Source organism: Dreissena polymorpha, chromosome 10, assembly GCF_020536995.1.
Source record: "Dreissena polymorpha isolate Duluth1 chromosome 10, UMN_Dpol_1.0, whole genome shotgun sequence".
Lineage (NCBI taxonomy): Eukaryota > Metazoa > Mollusca > Bivalvia > Myida > Dreissenidae > Dreissena > Dreissena polymorpha.
In genome coordinates this window covers 42,340,659-42,367,258 of record NC_068364.1, presented here as the reverse complement: position 1 = coordinate 42,367,258, position 26,600 = coordinate 42,340,659, and the positions used below count along the sequence as shown (strand labels likewise).

At 38.9% G+C, this 26,600-nt stretch overlaps 1 protein-coding gene across 1 annotated transcript in view; it reads left to right on the top strand.

The window, feature by feature from the left end:
* LOC127847812 (uncharacterized) overlaps nucleotides 1-26,600 on the top strand; it is a 148,975-nt gene that overhangs the window by 7,808 nt on the left and 114,567 nt on the right. The window contains 24 exon segments of the mRNA XM_052379990.1: nucleotides 71-239; nucleotides 1,523-1,857; nucleotides 2,510-2,623; nucleotides 3,400-3,515; nucleotides 4,746-4,986; nucleotides 5,624-5,815; nucleotides 6,258-6,422; nucleotides 6,807-7,088; nucleotides 7,751-8,320; nucleotides 9,061-9,300; nucleotides 12,502-12,684; nucleotides 13,054-13,181; nucleotides 14,122-14,266; nucleotides 15,968-16,114; nucleotides 16,539-16,772; nucleotides 17,179-17,430; nucleotides 19,182-19,286; nucleotides 20,085-20,282; nucleotides 21,166-21,414; nucleotides 21,971-22,192; nucleotides 23,077-23,339; nucleotides 24,103-24,380; nucleotides 24,591-24,871; nucleotides 25,416-25,568. Of these exon segments, the coding sequence (XP_052235950.1) occupies nucleotides 71-239; nucleotides 1,523-1,857; nucleotides 2,510-2,623; nucleotides 3,400-3,515; nucleotides 4,746-4,986; nucleotides 5,624-5,815; nucleotides 6,258-6,422; nucleotides 6,807-7,088; nucleotides 7,751-8,320; nucleotides 9,061-9,300; nucleotides 12,502-12,684; nucleotides 13,054-13,181; nucleotides 14,122-14,266; nucleotides 15,968-16,114; nucleotides 16,539-16,772; nucleotides 17,179-17,430; nucleotides 19,182-19,286; nucleotides 20,085-20,282; nucleotides 21,166-21,414; nucleotides 21,971-22,192; nucleotides 23,077-23,339; nucleotides 24,103-24,380; nucleotides 24,591-24,871; nucleotides 25,416-25,568 (5,262 nt within the window).

Below are 26,600 nucleotides of genomic sequence, written 5' to 3'. Positions count from 1 at the left end.
TGGGACGACACTTTACGCACATGCATTATGTCCAGTTTTCTCAGAACAAGATACATATTATATCTTTCAGGTTACTACTGCCCCAATGGTACCAAATACAGCAGCCAGTACCGCTGCCCGACCGGTACCTATGGCAACAGTACGGGTCTGTTCCAGATCTCCGAGTGTACCCCATGCCCGGGTGGATACTATTGCGACCAGCAGGCACAGACCATGTACACGCTGCTGTGTAACCCTGGGTAAGTACGCTGCTGTGTAACCCAGGGTATGTGTTTCTGTTTCGTTATGGTTAGCTTTTTTGCCATATTTATAGTGCATGAATAATATCTGTTTGTCCCCTACCGGTGAAACCGGAGGGAACTTATGGTTTGCGCTCTGTGTGTCCGTCAGTATGTCAGTCAGTCAGTCAGTCTGTCACACTTTTCTGGATCCTGCGATAACTTTAAAAGTTCTTAATATTTTTCATGAAACTTGAAACATGGATAGATGGCAATATGGAGATTATGCACGTTATTTCATTTTGTTTCTATTTTAAAAAATTCTGGTTGCTATGGCAACAAATAAAAAAAAATCTGACAATGGTGGAGTTTCACCAGTAGGGGACCATATTGCTTGACAATACTCTTGTTTTTCTTAATTTGCCATATTTGTAGTGCATGAATAGTATCAATTTGATTATTCCATTATTTTTTTATTTCATTAATTTGAGTATATCAGATTATTTTTTTACTGGAATGAAGTAAATAACATAGAAGATTATCACATTAAAATGAACATCGCTTTAGGAAAATCAGGTTTAATGCATGTGCATAAAGTGTTGTCCAATACTAGCCTGTGCAGTACGCACACTCTGATCATGGGCGACACTTCAGGACTAAACTCAAATTTTGCTAAAAAGAGACTTCCTTTTAATGAAAAATACTATAAAAGCGGAAAGTGTTGTGCCTGAATAGGCTGTGCAAACTACTCGGGCTCAAATACTTCAATCGTATCAGTAAATAATGTCAGAAAACTTAACTCAATTTATGCCGATTGGACTCTCCCATCCTTCTAAATTGGATCAATTCATTTCCAAAATTGGGGATGTCTGGTATATTTATTTCTATTTTTAGAATATTTCTTACAGAAATTCCTTTAAGCAAACAGCGCAGACCCTGATGAGACGCCGCATGATGCGGCGTCTCAGCTGGGTACGCTGTTTGCCAAGGACTTTTTTCTAGACGCAAGGCATAAATGGGTACACAAAGGCATACACAACGACTTTTACCTATTTCCTCTATAACATGTTTGGTTAGGAGGTCGCCATGGTGATGTGGATATGGTGTCTGTCTAGAGACTGGGAGGTCACGAGTTTGATCCCCACAGTAGGAGCAATCTTTAGATCTCCCCGCATAGACACCAAGAACTGGTTCTACCCAGGAAACAAATTCAAGAGCGTTTCAATAAGCCTTAGGCTTTTAATGCAAACAAGCTTAAATAAATATGTTTGTAGTAACTAACTAAAAAAATGTTTTGATTCCAGCTTCTACTGTCGTCAAGGTGCCAAGACTGGAACTCCTATGCAGGACGACGATGCATACGAGTGTCCAGTTGGCCATTTCTGTCCCGAGGGAACCAGCGAGCCCCAGAAATGTCCTGCAGGCAGCTACTCCAACAGCGTGCGTCTGACTAGCGCTGCCGAATGTACCCCGTGCACCGCCGGAGAGTTTTGCGAGCAAGCCGGAATGACCACCACAAATGGGACGTGCTACGCCGGATATTACTGCCCTAATGGATCCAGCAGTCCGCGGGAGGTGGACTGTCCCAAGGGATTCTTCTGTGGCAATGGAACAGCAACACCATCCCCATGTCCTAAAGGTGATACCTTAATTACATTAATAACCATTATAAGAGCCTTGTTCTGGGAAAACAGGGCTTAATGCATGTGTGTTCAAACAGTGCAGTCCCAGATAAGCCTGTGCAGTCAACACTTTCTGCTTTATTAAAATTTTTACTATAAAGGAAGCCTTTCCTTAGCAAAAAACCAGTTTAAGTGGAAAGTGTGGTCCCTGATTAGCCTTTGCAGATTTTACAGTCTAATCTGGGAATAAACTATGTGCACATACTTTAAGCCCCATTTTCCTGGGAATAAACTATGTGCACATACTTTAAGCCCCATTTTCCTGGGAATAAACTATGTGCACATACTTTAAGCCCCATTTTCCTGGAAATAAACTATGTGCACATACTTTAAGCCCAACTTTTCTGGGAATAAACTATGTGCACATACTTTAAGCCCCACTTTTCTGGGAATAAACTATGTGCACATTCTTTAAGCCCAACTTTTCTGGGAATAAACTATGTGCACAAACTTTAAGCCCCACTTTTCTGGGAATCAACTATGTGCACATACTTTAAGCCCCACTTTCCTAGAGCACGGCTAATTTCAATTAACCCATCAGTTCCCTTTTGAACATTTCTACTTTTTCAAACCCATCATAAAATTACTCCTGTTTGTATTTCTCTCCAGGCACATATTCCAACCAGACCAACTTGATGACCACGTCGCAGTGTGACCCGTGTCCCGGGGGCTATTACTGTCTGGAGGAGGGACTAGAGGCACCCAGTGGACTTTGTGGTGCAGGTAAATGTTATTGCCAGCCTTGTTCCGGGAAAACTGGGCTTATTGCAGGTGCATCAAGTATCGTCCCAGATTAGCCTGTGCCATCAGCACAGGCAAATCAAGGACAATACTTTATGCTTTAAAAAAATGTTTGTAGGGACTTTTCCAAAGAAAAATCTAGTTGAGGCCAAAAGTTTTGTCCCTGATTAGCCTGTGTGGACTACACAGGCTAATCTGTGATTACACTTTACGCGAATGCTTTTTGCCCAGTTTTCCTATAGTGCTGCTAATGCTATCACTTTGTTATGCCCCGCTATGATAATGGTGGAAGTATTACCGTACTCCTGTCCATGTATGTGTTTGTTTGTGTTGGACATTTTGGGTCATAATTGTGTTGTACATTATGCGATTTCTAAAATAAATTGACCCAATTGAAGATCATACGACAATAATGGGTCTCATGCAAAACCATGTCGCTCACAAGGTCAGGGTAACAGTTGACACTTGGAGTTATTTGCTAATTCCATATATGTAAATATTAGAAGTATGTTAGTGTACTGCTCATAATTTTGTTGTGATGGGATTTCAAAATTTGTTGGAACAAATGATCATCGTGTCAAGACAAAGTGCCACCTGCAACAACCATGCCCCTCAATGCTATTCAAGGTCCAGTTCACCGTTGACACTTTGATTTATTGCAAATTTCTTGTATGTATATATTGAAGGTACATGTTAATATCCCGCTTATAGCTTATGCACGAAGGGATTTAGAAATAAAATCATCATTCTAACTTCAGGCTACTACTGCCCCCAGGGTATGATCTACCAGCAGCCCAGTGCCTACCCTTGCCCTGTCGGCCATTACTGTCCTAACGGATCGTCCCAGGCTTTACCATGCAAGAACTACACTGAGGTAGTCCACACATTTATATGAGCTGTGTTCTGGGAAAACTGAGCTTAATGTATGTGGGCAAAGTGTTGTCACAGATTAGCCTGCCTATTTGGCGACAACACTTTTTGCTGGGACTGAAATATCACTTTTGAGAATCTTCTTTTCAAAACAGTCTATTATGTAAAGTTGGAATATGACATTAATTCTAGGATGGACTGTTTCAGCACCGCATGGGCATACCCCCCTTTGCTGATGTTTTGCATGGGCAAATCCCCTTTGCTCATGCACCGCATGTGTATGAGCAAAAGGGGTTTGCCCATGCCGTGCATGAGCAAAGGGGATTTGCCCATGCTAAACATCAGCAAAGGGGGGTTTGCCCATGCGGTTCATGAGCAAAGGTCCATACTAGTATATTTTTAATTGATAACTATAATTTATGGCTTTAATCTTTGTTTTTATGACCACTGACATTTGAAAGGTCAAAACCAAGCAAATAAAGCTGAAACAGTCCATTCTAGAATTAATGTCATATTCCAACTTTACATAATGGACTGTTTCAATAAAAAATTTCATAAAAACAGAAAGTGTCGTCCCTGAATAGCCGGTGCAAACTGCACAGGGAAGACACTCAACGCACATGCATAAAGCCCTGTTCTCTTATAGCAAGGTTCACATACATAAACAGTGGTAAGACACAATTTGAGGTTTGCTTAATACTCCTATATAAAATACAATTGTTACATGCTCAGATATGAATTCTAAGAAAAATGATATTTAAAGTGATAAACATGACAATTTTGCAAAGCATTTCTATATTAAACCCATTAGGTTCACATATATCCTTGGTCATATATTTTACATGTGCTTCAGTTAAAGTTTAAGGGCCAATTTGGCTTTCAAATTCCACCTTTATTTCCCTGCTAAAAGTTATAAAGATTTCCCAAAAAACTGCTTAAAAATTCTGATAATTATTTTTAAGAAAAATATTACTTAATTTGGACAAAAACATGACTGAGTATAAAAAAAGGGAATCAAATCAAGATGAGTATAAATCTAATTTAGCAAAGCATTTTATATTAGTTTTTAACAAGTTGAAAATGAAGCCTATTCATTTAAGCTTGATTGCATTGAAAGCCTCAGGCTTATTGAAACACTATAGAGTCTGTGTCCTGGGTAGAACCAGAATTTGGTATTTTTGTTGATGCACACAATTTTAGGTTATTTTGCTTATCAACCATGCCATTCTTTCAGGCTCCAACCACTCTCACTGTGGAGTGCAATGCCTGTCCCGCAGGTTACTACTGTGACGAGACCATCGGCATGCGAGTGGTCTGCCCCGCGGGATATTTCTGCCCTGAAGGAACCGGAGCAGACTGGCAGGCGTGCCCGCGCGGTACCTATAGCAACACAACCGGATTACATAACTCTAGCCAGTGTACGCCGTGCGATGCCGGAAAATATTGTGGGACTGAACATCTAACTCAACCAACTGGTGAGATTCATGAAATAATTGTCAGCATTTTTTATTAATAAAATAATTATATGATGATGTCTGCTTTGACTAAATAATACACTTGAGGCTGTAACACTCATCTTTCTACCTAAAATGTCAAGGTTACACTTAGATGTCCAAAGCCAAATGTGGATAATAGAAAAATAAAAACAGTTTTGTCTGTACTGTGACTTTTTTAATACCTCATACAATTTTAAAATAAACTTGCCACTAATCCCCACCATTTGCAGACAGCATGTAAAGTGTAACACCCGTGTCCCTACCACAAAGGTCAAGGTCACACTTAGAGGTCAAAGGTAAAATCTGGCTGAAATAGAGCTTGTCTGTACTCTCGCTTAATCATCATGCAATTTAAAAAGAACTTACCACAAATGAACATTATGAGGAGATGACATGTCCAGTGGATCACCCATTTCCAGACATCAAAGGTCAAGGTCACATTTGTCAAATTTGGCCATTGAATAGCTTGAACAGCTTGTTTTTGACATAATAGTGGAGTTTTGAGACAGAAATGGAATGTTGGGGGCACATGTTTTGTTGTTTTTGGTGGAAAAGTGTGAATGGGGTGGGATAAAAAATATTTCTTAAACCTTCATCTCGATTCAATGTTTTGCAGGTAACTGTGCTGCCGGGTATTACTGCGTATCTGGCGTTGACATGGAAAGTCCAGACGGCAACAACGCCGGCGATGGGGCTATCTGCCCTCTTGGTCACTACTGCCCGACAGGAAGTAAGACGTACACACCGTGTCAGAACGGAACCTACACCAACACGCTCGGCCAGGCGACCTGCCATACATGCGAGGAAGGTAAGGTGTTCTTGGAATTTGTAATGTCAGATTAAAAGAAATCTTGTAAATGTCCCATGTGATAAATGAGTAGAAGGTAAAATATTGTGAAACAAGCCTAGAAAGTAAACTCGCCATCTTGGTGCCAAAAGGTACCATGTGACATTGAAGTTAGAAGGCACATGGTACCTTTTAGCTTGGATGAGGCGAAATATTCTTGGAGTTCATAACTGCAGATATATAGGTCTTTTTGTGGAAATGGCCCTCTTTTAACTTTACACTGGGCCCTAGACAGTTTCTTTTCCCAGACACGATTTTTCTACCCTTACTGTGAGTATCTCCTTTACATGGTTGTATCAGCGGCTCACAAGGCATCACATGACTGCAATCTGCACACCATACCAATATATGTGTATAAAACTTGCCTTTCAAATGTAACTTTTACCAATTTTACCTCGGATAGGCTACTACTGCCCGGATAACACCTCGGATTACACGGCATTCCCATGTCCCAGTGGCCATTACTGCAGGCCTGGTACCAGGGAGCCGTATCAGTATAAATGTCCGGCAGGAACATTCAACAATGGGACACACAAAATAGACATTGACGGCTGCTTTGACTGCACACGTGAGTAGAGTTTGTATGGTTTGGAGGTTTGAGCATGAACATTAAAAAAATTGCATTTCATAGAGTTCTGGAAATGTAAAGCAGGTTTTGTTTATAATTCAGTTCAGTACACTAAACATTATCTAAAAAAACATTCAATACCATAATGTTTTAATGAACAAGTCATGTAAAAATGCTAAAAGGAAATTACTAAAAAACTGACCCTAGTGGCTGAAACAAAAGCTATGGTTAAGTATTTCCTTGAGTTAAGTGGAACTTGGAACAGTAGAAACTTAGAGATTACCAGAATATGTGACTAGCAACAGATTGGGGACTTCTACGGGAACTATGGAACAATCTTTTAAAAACAATAACCGTCTTCTCTTATCCTCCCCATCCCTACAGCGGGCTCGTACTGCGAGACAGATGGGCTCTCACAGCCCACGGGCCTCTGTTCTGCGGGCTACTACTGCATTGCGGGCTCCAGCACTCCCACACCCACGAGCCAAGGGGGCGGCATTTGCACGTCGGGGAACTTCTGTCCCGAGGGCTCGACCCAGATGACCAGCTGTCTGCCGGGCAAGTACTGTGCGGGAGATAATCTGAACGATACATCAGGCAATTGCCAGGCCGGGTATTATTGCACCCTTGGGGCAAAGACCGCAAACCCAACTACTGGTACCACAGGTAGGGGAAAAGTTTTGTTTGTTTGTTGTTTTTTTTTTCAATCTGCTATTATGTGAAATTGGAATAAAACATTTATCTTGGAATAAACTCTGTTTTCTTATGCATTATGTGAAGGTTTACCTGATGCATTTATCAATTTTTACAAAGTATAAGTAAAAGAGACACTTTCATATATAATTGCATCTTAAACAATTATTAGACTACAAAACTGGATGTTAACATTTTTATTTTTAAGCTGAATTGATCAAACTATGTGTGCACAGTTTAAATAATGAGTTAAATGATAAAAAATGTCATCACTGTGAATGAAAATATCATGGAAAGGTGATTATTCTACTAATTAAACATACATAATATTACATGAATACATTTGGAACATAAATTGAACAGATTGGTATGAGAGAGTTTATATCCATTCCAAGTCTTTATTCCGAATTCACATGATGCAGTATTTTCAGAATATTAAGAGAACTAAATTAAAGGATGCAATCACTATTTTCAATGTTGTTTTTTTTTACATAAAAACAATTATGATAGACGATAGTCACGAATCAACATGTCAAAACTTTCAGGCAATATCTGTACAGTTGATCACTATTGTTTTCTTTATAAAAAGAATTATGATGGACAAAAGTAACGAATCAACATGTCATAACTTTCAGGAAACATCTGCCCAGTCGGACATTATTGTGAGACGGGTAGCAGCGTACCAACCAAATGCGTGCCTGGTTTCTACCTCCCAACAACCGGAAGCCAAAATGTCAGTGCCTGCATATCGTGCACTCCTGGAAAGTACTGCGCTGGCAACGGACTGTCCGCGCCGACCGCAAATTGTTCTGCAGGCTACTACTGTCCCGGTGGTCAAGACAATGCCAGCCCTGTCGGCCTCGCGTGCACGCTGGGACATTACTGCATTGGCGGAAGCCACGAGCCGAAACGCTGCGCATCTGGATACTACCAGGATGAAACAGGACAATCCTCGTGTAAGATGTGTCCCGCTGGATTCTTCTGTGACAGTACAATGAGTCCAGTGGTTTTGTACAATAACACTTGGTGCCCTGTTGGATTTTACTGCCCGGCAGGAACGCGATACAGTACTGAATATCCATGCCAGATCGGAACTTTTGTGAACGTGACGCACCGTACAGCTTCAAGTGAATGCCTTCCTTGCACTGGAGGGATGTATTGTAGCCAGACGGGGCTGTCTGCCCCTGTGGGACCATGCGATGCTGGTAAGAAAGTGTGGAGCTATTATTTTATGTTATTGGCCCAGTAATCCATATGAGCCGCATCGAAGGAAAACTGGCACAGTCCGCACAGGGTAATCAGGGACAACACTTATCGCTTACACTGGATTTTGGTTTGGAAGACATCTCTTTTAAACAAAAAGTTCCATAAAAGCTGAAAGCTTTGTCCCTGATATGCATGTAAAGACTTTACGTGCATTAAGCCCAGTTTTGCCAGAATTAGGCTTATCTTCTTAGGTAAGTGTTTTGATGTTTGCTATAATTTTGCTGGGCTATTTTTGTAAAAACTATTGAAAAAAAGATCACAAATATAACTTTAAGATATTTAATATGCAATGTTTTTACCTTGACGCTACATTGTACTACATTTGTAAAAAAGAGCAAAGTTAGGTTCTAACTGTCTTCAGCCATGAGATCACGCCAATAAACTTTGGGCATAATGGTCTCCAAATAAAGCTGTAATATATATGAGATGCTCCCTGAAAAAAACGGGGTATAATGCATGTGGGTAAAGCGTCTGCCCATGCAAATCACTTTCAGCTTTTATGGTATTTTTGTGAAAAGGAAATCTCTTCTAAGCAAAAATCCACTGTAGATGAAAAGTGTCATTGCTGATAAGCCTGTGCTGATTACAAAGGCTTATCTGGGAGAACTCTTTGCACACATGCATTAAGCCCAGTTTTCCCAGAATATAGGCTCATATATCTGTATATTTTCCCCTTCAGGTTACTACTGTACAACTGGGGCCCAAAGCAAAACCCCGAACCAATTAACAGACGCCAACATCTGCACAACGGGCAACTACTGCCCCCAGGGTACGACCACACCCTTAAACTGTCCCCCAGGGACCTACAACGACCAGACGGGTAAGACGGCCGTGTCAGAATGCAAGGTCTGCACGGGCGGGAGATATTGTCCCCGATACGGACAGACTTCCGTGTTGTCTACCGAGAAATGCCAAAAAGGTAATGCTGGCAGTTCAAAATATAATTAATAAATTGTATATGAATTTTGCTTTTTTTATGCTTCTTGATACGTTTTAAGCTCACCTGATTACTCAGGTGAGCTTTTGTGACCGGTCATTGTCCGTCGACCGTCCGTCCGTTGTCCGTCTGTCCAAATTTGTTCCTAAGCACTCTAGAGGTCACATTTATTGTCCGATCTTCATGAAACTTGGTCAGAAGCTTTGTCCCAATTAAATCTCGGTCGAGTTTAAAACTGGGTTGTTCGGGTAAAAAAAAAGGTCACTTGGTCAAAAAAAAAAAGAAAAACTTGTAAACACTGTAGAAGTCACATTTCATGTCCAATCTTCATGTAACTTTTTCAAAATGTTTGTCTTAATGATATATTGGTTGAGTTCAAATGGTTCCGGTCCGTTGAAAAACTTGGCCACCAGTGGGCGGGGCAGTTTTCCTCATTTGGCTTTAGAGAAACCTTGTAAACACTCTAGAAGTCACAATTTTTGCCCAATCATCATGAAAGTGGGTTAAAACATTGGTTTTATTGATATCTCGGACGTCGTCCAGATCGGTGAAAAAACATGGCTGCCAGTGGGTGGGGCATTTTTCTCTATATGTATATAGTGAAAACATGTGAACACTAGAAGTCACATTTTTGGCCCAACTTTCATGAAATTTGGTCAGAACATTTGTTTCCTTGATATAAGAGTTGAGTTTGAAAATGGTTCTGGTCAGTTGAATAACATGGCTGCCGGGGGGGGGGGGGGGGGGGCAGTTTTCTCTTATTTATATAGTAAAAAAAGCTTGTGAACACTCTAGAAGTCACATTTTTTTGCCCAATCATCATGAAACTTGTCGAAAAGATTGGTTTTATATATATCACATAATTAATGCCATAATTATTGCCTCAAGATTGTCAAAATTTTCATTATATTAGACAAAATCCTTGTAAACACTCTAGAGGTCACAATTTTATGAATCTTGGTCATAATATTTATTTTTGTAAGCAAAGTTTGATGTTTGGTAAGGGGGGTCAACTCAAAATATAGGTCACCAGGTCAAATCTTACAAAAACAAAATCACTCCATATGCCAGAGTGTTGGTTCAATAATGATGAAACTTGACCAGGATGTTTGTCTGGACAATATCTAGGTCAAGTTTGACGTTTGGTAAAGACTGAATGAACCGACTCCTCACAGGTGAGCGAACTGGGGCCATCTTGGCCCTCTTGTTTTGTAATCTTCTTATAGGAAGACAATAAATCTTGTGTAGTTGCTTGCATGAACTGAGATGAAGTAGTTTCTCGTTCAAAGTGTAATGAAGGTATTATCACACTTAAACAAACTAAATACACATATATTATTTGTGTTTTCTTTCATCAAGTATGATATTTTGGAGTGATAAGGCACATCTATAATTCTATGTAGAACTTGAGTTACACAATTGATAATGAGGTTGATCTTTTATTTTATGCATGTTAAACTTTAAGTTGTAAACTTATGGGAAAATTGTGCAAGTTTTCCATTCTATAATCTGGTGTAGAGTGTTATTATGTCCCCCACCACTATAGTGGGGGACATATTGTTTTTGCCCTGTCTGTTGGTCTGTCTGTTGGTTGGTTTGTTTGCGCCAACTTTAACATTTTGCAATAACTTTTGCTATATTGAAGATATCAACTCCATATTTGGCATGCATGTGTATCTCATGGAGCTGCACATTTTGAGTGGTAAAAGGTCAAGGTCATCCTTCAAGGTCAAAGGTCAAAAAAACTAAATCAAAGCGGCGCAGAAGGGGACATAGTGTTTCTGACAAACACATTTCTTGTTTTTGCGTTCAAATTTGGGTTCGGTAGGCGGACCCATTCTCAATGGAAAAAGTATATATTTTTACCAAATAGGACCATAGAAATTCCAAACGAAGGTTTCCAAAAAAGAATAATTTTTAATAAGTCTTAAAATGTCATTCATCTCCAAATCCAGCTCTATAAGTTAAACCTTTGAAAATATAATATTGAAATCAGTTTTATTATCAATTTAAAGTATTTGTGAGCATAAAATCAACAACAATTAATTTTCCAATTTTAGTCAAAAGAACTCGATATTTCCCAATCCAAATGTACCCGGTCCCTTTCCCAAAAGTAGTGAAAAAAAACACTTTGTAGTTTATAGTGTTTTTGACCTTTGATTCTGTTTCATTAATATTACCATATAATATACATAGCAAACTCATGGGCCTATTGCGCAATCCATTACTCAATCAACTTTTTATTGGGCCAAACTCTGAGAAAACAGGACTGAATGCATGTTCTTAACTCTTTCAGTGCTGGAACCTAATTTTGAAGGCCTTTGCAAACAGTTTGGATCCAGATGAGACGCCACAGAACGTGGCGTCTCATCAGGATCCAAACTGTTTGCTATTATGATAATATTCTTTGAAAAAAATCGAAGAAAAAACTAATTTTAGAAATTCAGCAGACGACATTTTAGCAGACGACAAACTTCCCAGAATGCAAAGGGTTAATGTGTCGTCCCAGATTAGCATGCGCAGTTTGTACAGGCTATACAGGGACAACACTTTCAGCCTAAACTGGATTTTTGTTTTGAAGAGACTGCCTTACAAGCAAAAGTATCGTCCTTGATTAGCCTGTATGGACTGCGCAGGCTATTCTGGGACAACACTAACCACACATGCATTCAGCCATGTTGGCCCAGAATGAGGCTCAGTTGTATCTTAAAGGGGCCTTTTCACCGATTTCCGCATGTATTGAAGTTTGTCATTAAATGCTTTATATTGATAAATGTAAGCATTGCATTTAAAAAGCTCCAGTAAAAAACATATTAAAATTAAGAAAGAATAAAAAGTAAACGTCAACTGGGCTTGAACCACTGACCTCTGGAGTAAAAGTCTAACACTTAGACTACTCAGCCATCCGTGCTCATACTTTATATAAGCAATCCTCATAGTATCCCATAATATAATGACAACAACAGAATTCTACAAATTATTAAATAGTTCGCGTTGCAACGCTTTATAATTTTCAGGTTTTTAAATCGTCAAAAGATGCATACAATGGATATTTTAGAGACTGGTAAATGTTCAGTATTACTGTTTTCTCACAAATATCATAGCTACAATGAAAATTTGTGAACCTGAAACATTCTATTTTAATTTTGTCAATTTACCACAACTTTTTTTACACTTGTCCAGGATACTACTGCACTTCCAAGGCGAATGTTGCCAACTTCACCCTCTGTCCTGCGGGCCACTACTGTCAGGAGGGGGCGGCTCAACCCGTGCCCTGCCCCATGGGAACATTCTCCAACACCACGGGACTGACCGGCAGCCATGAGTGCACTCAGTGTCTCGAGGGTTATTACTGTCCAACAGCTGGTGAGTACTTGGGCTGTTTGAGTTGTGTGTCCAGTCCAGTGTTTTGTTGGTCAAATTTTGGGCAAAAAAAATCGCCCCAATTCCCAATTTAAAAAGAATATATTTTTTCCAACATTACTGCCTAAATTTTCCAATTGAAGGTCATAATAAAAAAGGCATTTTTTTTTGTTTAAACATATTGAAATAGTTCATTCATTTCCCAATTGAGCATCTATAAGCTGAACCTAAGTAAATATAGTATTAAAAACGCTTTAATTCTCAATTTTAAAGTATTTGTTAGCAAATAACACAGCTATTGCAATTTCTGAATTTTAATCAACATGAAGGGATTTTTCATAAATCGTGAAACAATACTGCTGTGTATTTCAGGCCAGACGGAGTCCACTGACATGTGCTGGGGTGGCTACTACTGTCAGGCTGGATCCTCTGTACCCAACCCCTCGGCCTTCATCTGTCCCCTGGGTCTTCACTGCCCCAATGGATCCAGCACTGGATTGGTAAGCTATGAACAATTTCAAATGATTGTCATCTCAACATTAAGAAGAAAAATACCAATAAATAAAAAAAATCGAGTGAGGCTTTGGTAAGCTACACAAAATTTGAAATATGTCCAACTGTGAGAAAACAAGGTTTTAATGCATGTGCCTAAAGTGTTCTCCCATATCAGCCTGTGCACTCCACACAGGCTAATCACGGACGACACTTTCTGTTGTTTTTTTTTTTTTTAAATGAGTCTCTTCTTAGCAAAAATCCAGCTTAGGCGGATAGTGTCATACCTGATTAGCCTATGCAGGCTGGGGTGGTATTCCAGAAGCATCTTAAGTTAAATTTTATTTTTATCCTTAAATTGGGAATTTTTCTTATGTGTTTCATTTCATACTGCAATAGTTTGGCATCGTAAAGTACATCAACATAACATCATTATGTTAAGGTTATTTGAGGAATACCAAAAAAATATGCATGTCTTTATTTAGTTAAGAAAGACAAAACATTGTAATTTTGAACTTAAGTGAAAATATTTAAGAAATGACTTAAGATGTTTCTGTAATACGATCCCTGGATTGAAACTTTACCCTCATGCATTAAACCCTGTTTTCCTAGAGCAAGACTTGAATAATTGTCATCTAAACATCTCAAAGAAAAGTAATGGATCTATTTATAGTTTGTTATAATACAAAAATTGAAAAAAAAGTTAACTTTACCAACAAGAAAAACATATACTATAATTATGTAGCGGTTTGGTATGCTGCAAAAGTTGGAAAGAATTGCTATTTTGACTTTCAAAGAGAAATAAAGGAAAGTGAACAAAGTAGAGTCATTTTTTTTCATTGCGTAAATAAGTTGAGAGGTGCTCTATGAAAAGGGGGTTTAATGAATGTGCGTAAAGTGTTGTCCCAGATTAGCACATTAAACAAAGCACTGCTCATTTATTTCCAGCAATGCCCAGAAGGAATGTACACAAGTGCCTCAGGAATGTCTGCATGCCTGACATGCCCGGCTGGATTCTACTGTCTTCCCGTAACCATTGCCAACGCCACCCTGAACTCCCAGAGTTGTCCCGCGGGCTATTACTGCCCCGCAGGTGAGTGGGGGGATCGTTTTGGCCTCTTTTCTGGGAAAACTAGCCTTAATGCATGTTAGTAAACTGTCGACCCAGATAAGCCTGTGTTGTGTGCACGGTCTTATCAGGAACTACACTCTCGGCTTCTACGGATTTTTATGTCCCCCACCACTATAGTGGGGGACATATTGTTTTTGCCCTGTCTTTTGGTTGGTTGGTCTGTTGGTCTGTTGGTTGGTTTGCGCCAACTTTAATATTTGCAATAACTTTTGCAATATTGAAGATAGCAACTTGATATTTGGCATGCATATGTATCTCATGGAGCTGCACATTTTATGTGGTGAAAGGTCAAGGTCAAGGTCATCCTTCAAGGTCAAAGGTTAAATATATAGCTTCAAAGCAGCGCTAAAGGGGACATAGTGTTTCTGACAAACACATATCTTGTTTCGTTTAAAGAAAGTCTCTTCCAAAAAAAAATCCAGTTTAGGCAGAAAGTGTCATTTCTGATAAGTGTGTGTGAACTGCACAGGCTTATAGACAGGACACTTATGTACATACATTTAACCCACCTTTTCCAGATTCAGGCTGGTTTGTTAATTATAATGGAAGTAACCTCCTTGTCACAGGGTGAACAAAATTGTGCGGTCTCTGGGACTCAAAACCCAGACCCCTTGAAATCAGCTAGGGCAAGTGCCTTCCTGACTAATCAAAACAGGCCGCTACACAAATTTGCTTCTAACGTGACTAAGTTCATGTCATGACATACTGTTAAATCATTAATAATATTTGTTTGCCTGAAGTTTTGTGTTCTTCCCCAAATGACTTATTAATTGACAAATAAATTCATGGATTACTGATTTTGAAGAAAATAGAAGATAAAATGTGCATAGGTCATTTTCCAATATGTTCGTGTTAAATTCATGGATCCATGAATCCACAAAATCAAAACAAATTATGTCTCATGAAGAACAAATATTTTATAGTATTGTAAATATCATATGCAGTTTAGGGTTATAGTAAAAATTGCATCTAGATGCTGAAGTCTGAGAATCTTTCATCGCATCTGGTCATACTGTAAATCAAATGAAATCAATATATTTTATGTAAAATATACCGTTAAAAATTTTTTAATGTAGTTGTTAGAATTTCATAGAAGTTGATATATTACAGCCCCATTCTTAATACTGTAAAATGATTACCATATGTGTGACATTTGTTTTAAATGATTCCATGGGTTGTCTGACATCCACGAACATAAAACATACACATGCAAAAATGAAAATCTGCTTACCTAATTTCTTCATTTTTGTTTTTAAAATCAGAAATCCACAAATGTATGTGTTCATAGATAAGTCTCTTTAATAAAAACAACGCTAGATATTTTATGTAGACATGAAGACAAATATTATTTATTTTACAGTATCAAGTGTTAAATTCTTTTGGAGTGACTTAAACCTTTCCCACTATGAAGCAACGTGAAAATGGCTATGTGCATAAACCATAAAACCAGAACAGCCTGCAAGTAACTCGCAGCCTGTTCAGGTTTTATGCTGTTTGCTGCTCATCAGTAACTAAGGATTGGAAATGAAGCCTTTAAAACTTGAATCTAGTAAGAAAGCTCTTAAATTAAATGTTACTTTCTAAGGGACTACACATTCGTCAAAATGCTTTTCTAAGTGGTATAGAGTTAACAGATCGATGTATAAATGTAAATCTTTTCAGGCACTGGCAAAAACTGGCAACCTTGCCCGGCGGGCACCTACAACCCCTCAAAGGGGCTGGCCAACGTGACGCAGTGCACAAAGTGTGACGCCGGGAAGTACTGTCAGGGAGAGGCCAACATAGCTGTGGACGGTCAATGTACTGCAGGTATGGAATACAGGCTTTCACCTTAATTTTCCGTAATCAACAGCTAATTAAATGTTTTTACCAGTAGGCCAAATGTTCACATTTGTTAAAAATATTATCTTGGCGTAGGGTCTCCAATGAGATTGTAAATTATGTTTGTTTTAATTTAAATGTATGTAGATACAAAGCGGCTAACAACTATGCAGAAAATATCCCAGGAATTTGTCACAATTCTTTGATCTCTGATTTTAGTGACACTTGTTTTTAACCAACAAAAAACTAATTAACTGCAATGCTGTACATCTATTTAATGATATTTCTTGTTACACCTGCTTTAATTGCAAAATAGTAGCTGGTCACATCAAAGCAGCAGTGCTGTTAAAGGGGTTTTGTCAAACGGTCTGTTACAAAACTCATTTTTAAAAATCTAACCACTCCTATCCAGGCCACTATTGCACACTGGGTGTTGACACGCCCACACCAGACGGCACCAACAACACGGGAACCGGCGGGATATGCACGGTGGGGCACAAGTGTCCCCCGGGATCCACCATCCCGTCTCAGTGTGAGGCAGGAAGGTTCAACAACCAGACGGGCCAATCCGCCTGTACCATATGTCCCGCGGGATATTACTGTGTGGCCGCATCCGTTGAGTACATCAGCTTCCCTTGTCCAAAGGGTCAGTATTACTTTTGGTTTCGTAAATATTTCAAAGGGTAATGAAGAAATATGTTGAAGGGGTTTTTATAGCTTTAACTTTTGTTTGTTGAATTTTTCATTGTATCATCCTTAGTTGCATCCTTATCAACTATTATTATTCTTAAATTTGGAGAAATATGGTACTGATATAACCAGCCTGTATATCTATATTTTCTTGCGTCTAAGACTCTAATTTATTCTTAATTGTAAGAATGGGTTAGTGAATAGTAATGTTAATGATTTAAGCAACTTTAGTAGTCTGTACATATTGGAACGCTAAAATATCTTTCTTAGTTCTGAGTCTTCTCTTAATTCTTAAGTCTATGAATGGGTTTTTGAAAACTGTACAAGGTACATTAACATATACCACCACATATCTTATCTAGGTCACTATTGCCTTGCTGGTACTGGCGTATCTACCGCATACAAGTGCGCTGCTGGATCCTACAACCCTGTAGAGGGCGCCATTAGCATCGCAGCGTGTCTTGCATGCCCTGGCGGACTCTACTGTGCTGGGCAAGGTAACGAGGCACCGACTGGCGGATGTTACGCTGGATGGTATTGCTCCGGCGGGTCAAGTCTGCCGAATACGACTACGCACGGCGGGAAATGCTCCGGTGGATTCTATTGCCCAGCTAGTAAGTACCTATAATCCATATCATTCTATACTACTTATTCGAGCTTTGTAAGGTATAAACTGGATACCCTTGACCTCTATGATACCTTTTTACGAAAACAATAACATTGTTAGACCCACACACACAGACATGAAGTGAATTTTCTACAGCCCCTTTCAATGCATGTGAGCCTTCTTTCAGATGTGGCCAGACAAGCAGAAGCTTTCCTGCTATTTAAAAAAGGTCTCAAAGAGCACCCGATCCCAAAACTAACAGACTCAATCCCAAAACAAAATTGTTAAAAGAATTCCAATTTGGTCCATTTAGTAGATAAACCATTGTCACGTTTGCCATTTTATGGATATTAAAAATCCCAATTTGACAAGACTCCTTTTCCCAAAATGGCTAGGAAAACCCCTGCATAGCTCCAGAACAGCCTGCATATTTATATAAAAGTCACCCAAGGTTTTGTGGTATTGTTAGCGGACAAGAAAGCTCCAGACCAGCCTCTGCAATTGCACAGGCTGGTTTAGGGATATGTTTGCTGCATATATATGGCATAAGATCTATCCAGCAATGCTTATATTATTTTGATTAATATACATCTTAATAGCAGTGCAAAAGCAGTTAATGTGTAGAACACTACATTAATGCCTTGGGAATAGCTTTCATTGTTTGGAAAGGATAATGCCTTAAATTACATCACATGCTTTTCTTTTTTTTCATGTATAAGTATACTTTTAAATACATTTAAAATTTTTTCATTCTCTAACTTAAGCGTGATTGACCTATTGCATTTTGCTTATTTTGCCAAATGACAAAGCTAATGTCAAAGCTAATGTCAAAGCAAGTTTGTTCCATATTTATCTGTTTGTTGCAAATATTTAAAAGATTTTTATGCCCCCGGTAGGGTGGCATATAGCAGTTGAACTGTCCGGCAGTCAGTCTGTCCGTCCGTCAGAAAACTTTAACATTGTCCATAACTTTTGCAATATTGAAGATAGCAACTTGATATTTGGCATGCATGTGTATCTCATGGAGCTGCACATTTTGAATGGTGAAAGGTCAAGGTCATCCTTCAAGGTCAAAGGTCAAATATATGGTATCTGTCCGTTCGTCCGAAAACTTTAACATTGTTCATAATTTTTGCAATATTGAAGATATCAACTTGATATTTGGCATGCATGTGTATCTCATAGAGCTGCACATTTTGAGTGGTGAAAGGTCAAGGTCAAAGTCATCCTTCAAGGTCAAAGGTCAAATATATGGATTCAAAGTGACACAGTAGGGGGCATTGTGTTTCTGACAAACACATCACTTGTTGTCAATAAAATTTTCTAGTCTGTGACAACACTTTACACACAGGTATTATGCCCAGTCTTCCCATAAATTAATTAATGATAAAAAACTTTTAGAGAATTACACTTGAACAATCATAATATTTGAACCTTACAAAGTATACATTGTTCCCCATAGGCTATTCCGCGAAATTCTACAAACAGTTTAAACTCCTCTTTAGCTTTTGTTGAACGATTACTTGCCATTCATCCAAACCACTAACATTTCCACATGTTCGTAATAAAATCACTTACAAAACACAAGTTCTCATTGCATTAAATGGTTTTACCATATTCACATTGGATTATTGGATCATAAATAAAGCAAATTATTTTTGACATCAGTGATATTAAATCACATGCCATTATTGAATAAACAAATAAAACAATGTTTACATCTTTGACATTTATGAAATATCGACTTCTATTTTTCAGATTCCTCTGACCCTCAGAAATGTGACCCAGGAAAATATTGTGAAACGGAAGGTCTGGCCCTACCCACAGGCAACTGTAGCGCAGGCTACTACTGCATTCTACAAGGTAAACTATGGCCCTGTGAGAACAGATAGATTCGGGGGTTTTGCCTCTACAAATCAGCCTTACTCTAGTAAATGGGGTTAAATGCACGTGGACTAAGTGTCTTACCAGATTAGCCTGTGCATTTTGCACAGGCTAATGAAGGAAGACGCTTTCCACCTAGACTGGGAAGAAGCGACTTCCTTTAAACAAAAAATACAATAAATCAGAAAGTGCGGACTCAGCAGGCTTATCTTGGAAACATTTGCGCACATGCATTAAGCCTTTCAGTACGGGAACCGAATTTTGAAGGCCTTTGCAAACAGTTTGGATCCAGATGAGACACCACAGAACGTGGCGTCTCATCAGGATCCAAACTGTTTGCTACTCTGATAATATTCTTTGAAAAAAAATCGAAGAAAATGCTAATTTTAGAAATTCAGCAGACGACATTTTAGCAGACGACAAATTTCCCAGCATGCAAAGGGTTAAGCCCAATTTTCCCAGAATGAGGCTGAAATTTAAACTCCTCCCCACCAAATGTTCAATAATTATTTTATCAGTGTTTAAAATTGTCATGGAAACTATGATGTTATTAACAAAAAGTGTGCTTTTATTTTTTAGATAAATATCTAGTTATAGTATGAAACCCATAAAGAGTTTACTGGTGACATGGTTAAGAATTGATATTTTTATAATAATAGTATTTAAATCAAAATTCTTTTCTTTTTAATGAGTTATTTCTACCTTCACTTTTGTATGAAAGCCAAACCTAAGTTTGTACTGAATTTTTGTTCACTCTGACTACTGATTTATTTCCAGCATCCGTTGCCAAGCCGACCAACGGTGTCACTGGTAACGTCTGCCCGGCAGGCTTCTACTGTGAGGAGGGTGTGTCCAGCCCCACCCCCTGCAGCCCCGGCACGTTCAGTAGCTCAACCCAGAAAACCAAGGTGGCAGACTGCAACCCCTGCACGGCTGGGCAGTACTGCCCCCACTACAACATGACCACCACCAGCGGTAAGCAAGGAGAATTTGTGTGGTTTATGAAAAATTGAGCCGCGTTCGGGGAAAACTGGGCTTAATTAATGTGCGTTAAGTGTCGCCTGAGATTAATAAGGGCCAACACTTTCTGCCTAGACTGGATTTGTTAACAGAGACTTCCTTTAAACAAAAAATTATGTAATTGTGGAAAGTGTTGTCCCTGATTAGCCTGTGCAGACTGCACAGGCTAATCTGAGATGATATGTTTCTCATATGCCTTAAACCCAGTGTTCCAGAATGTGGCTCAATTAGACAATACATTCACCATGGGTGCTGAAATCCCATGCCTGACTTGTCATATTGTGATGACAAGAAAAAAATGTGGGTGTGTGTGTTTTCAAAGTCAAAAATACTTCTTTATTACTGGCAGTTTCTATAAAAAATATGTTTGGTACAGATTATCTAACCAACTAAATATTGCTATCATTTTCAAACATTTTCATAGCAGAGTATTCAATAACCAGGTACATTTTATTCTTTATTATATATCATTAAAGATCATTTTGTGTCAATATTCTTCTATTGAGAAATTTTGTTGTGTAACCATTTTCCTCTAAGAAGCATGAAGTGAAAATGGCTCTATGCAACCAGCATAAAACCATAACCGCCTGCGAGTAACTGGCAATCTTTTCAGATATTACGCTGTTTTTTTCTCATCTGCACCTTTGGGTTTGAAATGAAGGCTTTACAACTTGAATCTATTTACAAATGTCTTTAATAAAATTTGATTTTCTAATTGACTACAAATGTGTCAAAGTTTGTATCTGAGCAGTAAAGAATTAAAGAATTCAGCAAATCAATCAGTAATAAATCGACAAAAAACAATATTAAATAATTGTTTTTAAATATTTTTGTGTAGGAAACTGCAGTGCTGGCTACTACTGTCCCCAAGGGGAGAGCACTGCAAATCGCCTGGCATGCCCAGTGGGTCACAGGTGCCCATCAGGAAGCGCCATCTATGAGCTGTGTCCTAACGGAGAGTACCAAGACCTCTCGGCCCAACCCACATGCAAAGTGTGCCCTTCTGGCTACTACTGTGATAACAGTCTTGGGGTTGTCAACATCTCGGCGGCCATTTTGTGTCCCACTGGTTATTACTGCCCTCCAGGTATGTGTTTGTTGGGACAGAACCTAATATATGAGCCTTGCTTTATAAAAAGGGGGTTAAATGCATGTGCATAGTGTCCTCACAGATTAGCCCGTGCAGTCCACACAGGCTAATCAGGACGAAACTTTTTGCTTTTATTGTATTTTTTGCTTTTTCTACAAAAAAATCCAGTTTAGGCGGAAAGTGTCACTTCTACCAAAAAAATCCAGTTTAGGCAGAAAGTGTTGTCCCTGATTAGCGTGTGGGGACTGCACAGGTTAATCTTAACTGACACATAATGCACATGCATTAAACCCCTTTTTCGCGAGCGAGGCTCATACGTTTTCAATTAAGCATATTCAGCTTTTCATCAAATATGGCCGTGTCTGCCAGTATTTTGTACGCAATCAACCTATTTATAAAGTTTAATTGAAAACAAACATGGTTGAATAAGTGTGCAGCAGTATAACAGCATTTTAATTTATTGTTAAATAATTAAGATTTCTATTACTTTAGTCTAAATTGTTTTAGGGGATGTCACAGATAACACTAATTTTACAACCTTTCTGTTCTATAGGCACTCCTAGATCCAACATCTACCCATGTGATATCGGCACGTTCAACAACTATACGGGTATCAACCAATCAAGCGACTGCACCAACTGCTCTGCAGGCTACTACTGCGCAACCAATGGTCTCACCGTACCCACGGGCCCATGTAACGCAGGCTACTTCTGCAAGACCGGGGCTGAAACTGCATCTCCCACGCAGGGGATCTACGCAAATGTTTGCCCCAAAGGTATGTTATTGACCCATGCTCTGGGGAAAAAACGGGGCTTAATGCATGTGCATTAAGTGTCCCTCCTGCACAGGCTAGTTAGGGAAAAATCTTTCGGCTTGATGGAATTTTTGTTTTAAGTAAGTCTCCTCTAAAAGACAATCATGTCCAGGTGAAAAGTGTTTTCCCAGATAAGCCTGTGCAGAATACACAGGCTAATATGGAATGACACTTAACACACATGCATTAAGCCCTGTGATCCCAGAGCAAGGCAAAATCTGGGACCTCACAGTTTCAAGGCAAAAAACCCACTATAAACGCTAGCTCAATTGCCATGGCAGTAGAAGTGCTGCTTATAATTCATCTTTCTACAAAATTGTATATTCTTATAACCGGGTATGCTCATTCTGTCTTGGGGCTTTCACTCAATATTCTCAGAATAGGAAACTATGAAACAATGTTTGTACAAAAAGTAATTAAACAAGCATATTAAAAAAGTCTGCTTTATTACATAATAATTCTATATGTATATGGGTAATTTACAAATAAAGAAATTGAATATATTACTTTTTGTTTCAAATTGCAAAACATATATCTGAGATTTTATTTGGTCAATGCATGTCTACTACAATCACAACTTCAACACATTAATATATTTTGTGATTATAATAAATGTAAAATTTCTTAACCTGTAATTCTAACCCACCTTCAAGGTCTTCATGGCGTTGTGAAATTGGTGTCTGCTTAGTGACCAGGTGGTCAAAGGTGCGATCCCCATTGTGGGAGCATTCCTTATATCTCCCCAAAAGACACCAAGTACTGGTTCTACCCAGGAAATGGACTTCGCCTTTTGATGTAATCAAGCTAATATAAATATGTTTAATTTTAATTAACCCACATTCCAGGCTCATACTGTCCAGTTGGTACTGAGGATCCCATCCCGTGCCCTGCGGGAACTTTCGGTGCGGCCACAAAACTAGGAGCAGAGAGCGAATGTACCCCATGCACAGCTGGTCACTACTGTACGGCCACGGGACTAACCGCTGTGGAGGGCCAGTGTGTGGCCGGATACTACTGCGTCCAGGGGTCCAACACTTCCATGCAGTACATCTGTACACCAGGACACTACTGCCCGCAAGGCTCTCCCATGCCTGAACGATGTCCTGAGGTAAGCAGTTAGCCACATACCTCTCAGATACTCATTTTAATATCATAAATACTTACCTGCTTTCCCTAGCTATACCTTCCCAGATGGGTTAGCTTCTCCAGAAATCTTCAAGTGCCGGAATTCGGCCACCTCTGCTACTGAAAAGAGATCAGGTTAAGCATAGTACAATGTAACCTTTTATAGTCCTTTAGAAAATGAAACTAAATAAAATGCTTTTCTTTAGAGATTCAGGTGTTAAAGGCTTAATTTTCTACCCTTAAATACTGATGAGCAGCTAACAGAATGAAACCTTGCATATGGGCATTTTAAGTTTGCTTCTAAGGTGGAAAGTTATAAGATGGTGCTTATTAAGGGGTTCTTAACCTACATGTATCTAGCAGTTATAGTTATCAAAAGGGGCTGATTTAGGGGTTCTTTATCTGCCTAGCAGTTATAGTAATAAACAGGGCCTTAGTAAGGGTTTTTGAACCTGTGTAGCAGTTAATAGTTATAAAAATGGGCTTATTTAGGGGTTCTTAATCTGTCTTACAGTTAGTACTTATAAAAAGGGGGCTAATTAAGGGTTCTTAAAGAAAGTGTAAAAATCAATTAACCTATTAACCATTTAGATTTAACAACTAGACTTTTATGGGTTAAACTTTTTGCTTGTAGCAGCATTTGTCAGATGAATCAGCAGTATTTTTTTTTACAACAACAACACATTTATTCAGCAATAAAGCTTATACAAGTTCATACTTATATTTACCATTTTTGGTGCTTTCAGGGCACATTCAACACCTACGAAGGTCTCATTAACGAGACCCAGTGTACCCCATGTCTGGCGGGCGATTACTGCGGTGTGGAGGGTCTCAACACGACATCCGGGCCCTGTGCTGCGGGCTTCTACTGCCCGCCGGGTCAGGACACGGCCTCACCTGTAACCTACCCGTGCACCCTGGCTCACTACTGCCCTGGTCAGACTGTCATACCCATTCCCTGCGCTAATGGCACCTACATGAACCACACACAGGGGGCGGCTTGCTATACTTGCCCGGCAGGATCGTAAGTGTCTGACAGAAAGAGAAAAATGGTGAAAGTTTTTAGATGAAATATTATTTATGTAATGCTACATCAATCATCAATCCTTATTTTATTTTATTACAATGTGAATATTATGCAATTCTACCTATATTTGTCTGGCTGGATCAGAAGTGTCTGACAGTCGCTTTCATACATTGAATATTTTACAAAAATTATATCTAAAAAATTCAGTTACTGCGTGAATGGAGAGGTAGTGGGTCCCTGTCCGGCGGGATATTACTGCCCGGATCACACGGACTTCAACTGGCAGCCATGCCCTCCCGGAACGTACAACGACGACACCGGATTGAAGGCGGAGGCCGATTGCAAGGCTTGTACAGGAGGTCATTACTGTCCGGATTACAATGCGACCAGTCCGGGACCCAACTGCACTGCTGGATATTGGTGCCAGTATGGACTGGATCGTGCCGACCCGTCGGATTGCAACGGAACTGATGCGTGTAACTGCTCAGGTATGAAACAATATGGATAAGTGAATATTATATTAATGCACTTATTGACTGGTATGTCAAATATTGAATGTATTTTATATAAATTTACCTGCATCCTGCAAAAATCGGTCCTAATGTGCCTTATGCTGCCAGTGTAGCTACAGATAAATGGTCAGGAGCTACCCTGTTTGCTATTGAGACTAGAAAATCTTGCATGACTGTGAATTGAAAAAAATGCAGAAACAAGTGCATTAATAACACTTGCTGCACCAAGCTCAATGCAATTGTGCATGAAGTGTTGTCCCAGATAACCCAGTGCAGACTGCACAGGCTTATAAGGGACGACACTTTCAGCTGTTATTGTATTTTTGTTTAAAACGAGTCTCTTCCTAGCAAAAATCCAGTTTAAGGGGAAAATTTCCTCCCTTATTAGCCTGAGCATGCGAAGTGCCCAGGCTGATATGGGATGACACTTTACCAACAAGCATTAAGCTCCAATTTTCCAGAAAAAGGCTAAAATGCATTGAATGCGCATACAAAATAGTTTTGAGAGGTTGCATTTCAGGCGCCCAGACCGGATATGGTGGTATCTGTCCTATTGGCCACTACTGCCCTGCTGGCACAACCAATCCGTTCCCTTGCCCTCAGGGTTTCTATAACAACATGACTGGAAAGGATACATGCAACCCTTGTCCAGCGGGATACTACTGCACAGAAGGTATACAGTTTGGGCTTGTCATAATTGACCCCAATCTTGGACCTTTGTTATTGAATATTGTAGTTCACCTAAATAACAGTATATTATTTTCAAAGTAGCTTAAATGGAGGGTTTAGCACCAAACTATTTTATCTTATGAAGAAATGTGAAGCAGATACAACAGTTTCACACTAAACCCTTAAATTGCAAAGTACTTACATCTATAAAGTGTAAACCTTTGATCCATAACTGAACCTATATACTTTAACCCTTCTTATTCAAATATACACGAATGCTCAGTACAAAGATGTATGAAACTTTGTATTAGGTAGTTAGTCTTTGTTTATTTTCTTAATATCTTTCTCTTGCTTTTATTTTATTTTGCTGATTTCTGTGGTTTCTTTCTTTTACCTTTATTTTATTTTGCTTATTTCTGTTCGTTTCTATTACCTTTATTTTATTCGGCTTATTTCTGTGTTTTTTTTCTCTTACCCTTATTTCATTTTGCTTTTTTCTGTGGTTTCTTTCTTGTACCTTTATTTCATTTGGCTTATTTCTGTGGTTTCTTTGTCTTATCTTTATTTCATTTGGCTTATTTCTGTGGTTTCATTCACTTACCTTTATTTCATTCGGCTTATTTCTGTGGTTTCATTCACTTGTCTTTATCATTTCATTTTGCTTATTTCTGTAGTTTCTTTCACCTTCATATATTTGGGGAACATTCTGATCTCCATTTAAGCAATGATGTTCTGTGGTTAGTTTAAATTGCGATAAGATTTGTTGTGTGACATTGAGGTCTTTTGTAAGATAGTGCTCATGACTTTTCTCTCTCGTTTTTTTTTGTAAATAAGTAAAACAAATAAATTATCAACATTATTTTTCCTGACATATTTGGGGTTTTCACATTTCTTGTTATCTGATTATTTGTTGGTATAAAATCCCTAATGCATTCAATTAAAACCCCTTTTTTATTGCTAAATCTGCAAATCTTCTCAATTGCAATTAATTCAAGACTTCAACATTTAAATTTTGATTTATTTTTTAATCAATACT